Below are 2,528 nucleotides of genomic sequence, written 5' to 3'. Positions count from 1 at the left end.
ATACATACATACATACATAAATAGACAGACAGATAATCTGAGCCCTAAAGGGATAAGAGCATGGAACATTAATAAAAAGAAGAAAAGAAACAAGATACTGGCACAGGAGTGGCTGTGTGGTAAGTAGCTTGCTTACCAACCACATGGTTCTGGATTCAGTCCTGGAACCATGCGTGGCACCTTTGGCAGGTGTCATTCGGGCCAACCAAAGCCTTGTGAGTAGATTTGGTAGACGGAAACTGAAGGAAGCCCGTCGTATATATATATATGTGTGTGTGTGCGTATGTGTGTGTGTATGGGTGTGAGTATGTGTGTGTGTGTGGGTGTGAGTATGTGTGTGTGTGTATGTTTGTATGTCTGTGCTTGTCCCCCCACCATCGCTTGACAACCGGCGTTGGTGTGTACGTCCCCGTAACTTAGCAGTTTTGCAAAAGAGACTGATAGAATAAGTACTAGGCTTACAAAAAATAAGTCCCGGGGTTGACTTGTTCAACTAAAGGCGGTGCTCCAGCATGGCCCCAGTCAAATGACTGAAACAAATAAAAGAACAAAAGAAAGAGAAAAGTTACCTTTTTGAGATCTTCAGGTATGAAAAGGGCCACAGAAGTTGAATTAGCATTTTTGAAATGTGATGTTATTGACTTAATTACAGTTTTTACTTCGTTAATGATTCCGACAATATCTTTTTTCATTATCATCCAATATGGTGCTGTGCCTGGAAAAAAAAAAAAGAAGAAAAAGAAAGAGAAAAAGATAAATTTTATGTAGCTGCTCCTGCTTCAGCTGCTGCTGTTGTCATCATTGATGATGATGATGAGGATGATGACAATGAGGATGGTAATAGTGATGATGATGAGGATGATGAGGATGGCAATGATGACTTTTAGCCCCAAATACACCTTGGTTCAGCCGGCAGTGAGGTTTATATAATGAGAAGTGAGTTTATATAATGAGAGGCATTCCAATCATGACCATCTCGTCTTTGTTTTGACATCATTTGTCTAACCCGTTCTTCGTTATTTTAAGACAATGTCATTTGATTTAAAAGAGATTTAGCTGTTATACTTAGCATGTAAAGTAACCATGTAGCCACACCTTCCGTGGCTCTGAATTGTGTAAGATATTTAGTCTGGTGCTTCACCATTTCTTCCAATTTCTTTGAGATATCAGAGGAGAATTCTTTGTTTCACATTTTTCTTTTATTTCTATTTTCCAACACAAAAACAAAGTCTTTTTTTAATATTTCGTCAAATTTTTCCCAAATATTGATCACATTTCTGTAGACAATAGGATTTGTACTCTCTCAGGTAATGACCTGGTCCACCTAAGAAAATTAAGTTGTATTACCTTAGGGAATGAGATGGACAACCATTGGCTGTAGTTTGGGCAATCTTAGACTGAGTCTTAGAAAATGGGTTGGACCAACTTGGACTGCCCAAAGATAGTAAGATGGATTACCTAAAACATTATACAATGGCTTCCCAAACACCTTAGGAAATGGACTAGACCATCTAAGGCAATGAGATCTGAACTATTTAATGCAATAAGATGGACCACCTTAGGCAATGGACTGGTCTAGCTTAGGCAGTGAGGTAGACCGATTTAAGCAATTAGATAGACCAGTAAAGGCAGTGGACTAAACCATTTGAAAGAATGGACTAAACCATGTAAAGCAATTAAGTTGATCGTGACCCCCCCCCCACACACACACACACATACACACAAACAATAGGCAGGAGCACTAGTTTCTTGCCCAGTAACGCTAGTGAACAACTCAAAGTCTTACCTTTTGCAAAAAATGCGGCTTCAACAATTCGGTTTTTGGCTTTGATTCCTTCTTTTAGGGCCATTTTGATTCTGGAATTATAAGAAAATATTTCGTTTTGGTTGAAGAATTAATGATTCTCAGATGAGGTTGGTAAGTTATTATTGTTCTTTAGCCCTAGGTTAGATTTGAGTGAGCAGTCCTATGATCAAAGGCCCTCCAGCATGACTCACACGTCTTTTATGTATACCAAGGAAGCTCCAGGTCACAGTATCTGATGTGTCCTTATTTAAAATGGTAGGGTTTGATTTGAGGAAAACTTGGCTGTTATTTCTACCAGATCAAGTAACTAGATAGAGGCTCCTTCATTAATGGTAGTTTAATGAGGGAAATTGATGGGAGAGTGTATCTCAAGAGAGGAACTGGATGGATATTTGTGTGTCTTTCTCCCTGTGTTTGTCCCCACTACCACCTGACAACTGGTGTTGGTTTGTTTACATCCCTCTAACTTGGTGCAATGGCTTTTAAAGGAATTTTGTTGACAGAGACTGGGGGAACTGACCGTATATATGTGTGTGCATGTGTTGTGTTTGTAGCCACCACCACTACAATCACTTGATATCCAGTGTTGGCTTGTTTACATCCCTCTAATTTGGCGCAATGGCTTTTAAATGAATTTCATTGACAGAGACTGTGGGGGAACTGATAATATATATATTTGTGTGTAAGTGTGTTCGTGTCGGAGGTTTGCATTGTATTGATG

At 39.2% G+C, this 2,528-nt stretch overlaps 1 protein-coding gene across 1 annotated transcript in view; it reads right to left on the bottom strand.

Moving 5' to 3' along the window:
- LOC106878080 (uncharacterized) overlaps nt 1–2,528 on the bottom strand; it is a 161,693-nt gene that overhangs the window by 118,456 nt on the left and 40,709 nt on the right. Inside the window, exons 9-10 of the mRNA XM_052976903.1 lie at nt 1,787–1,857; nt 570–715 (exon numbers count right to left, since the gene is read on the bottom strand). Of these exons, the coding sequence (XP_052832863.1) occupies nt 570–715; nt 1,787–1,857 (217 nt within the window). The remainder of the gene's footprint in view (nt 1–569; nt 716–1,786; nt 1,858–2,528) is intronic.

Source organism: Octopus bimaculoides, chromosome 26 (assembly GCF_001194135.2).
Source record: "Octopus bimaculoides isolate UCB-OBI-ISO-001 chromosome 26, ASM119413v2, whole genome shotgun sequence".
NCBI lineage: Eukaryota > Metazoa > Mollusca > Cephalopoda > Octopoda > Octopodidae > Octopus > Octopus bimaculoides.
The sequence above is the reverse complement of the archived record's forward strand: the minus strand, read 5'-3'. Positions and strand labels throughout refer to the sequence as shown.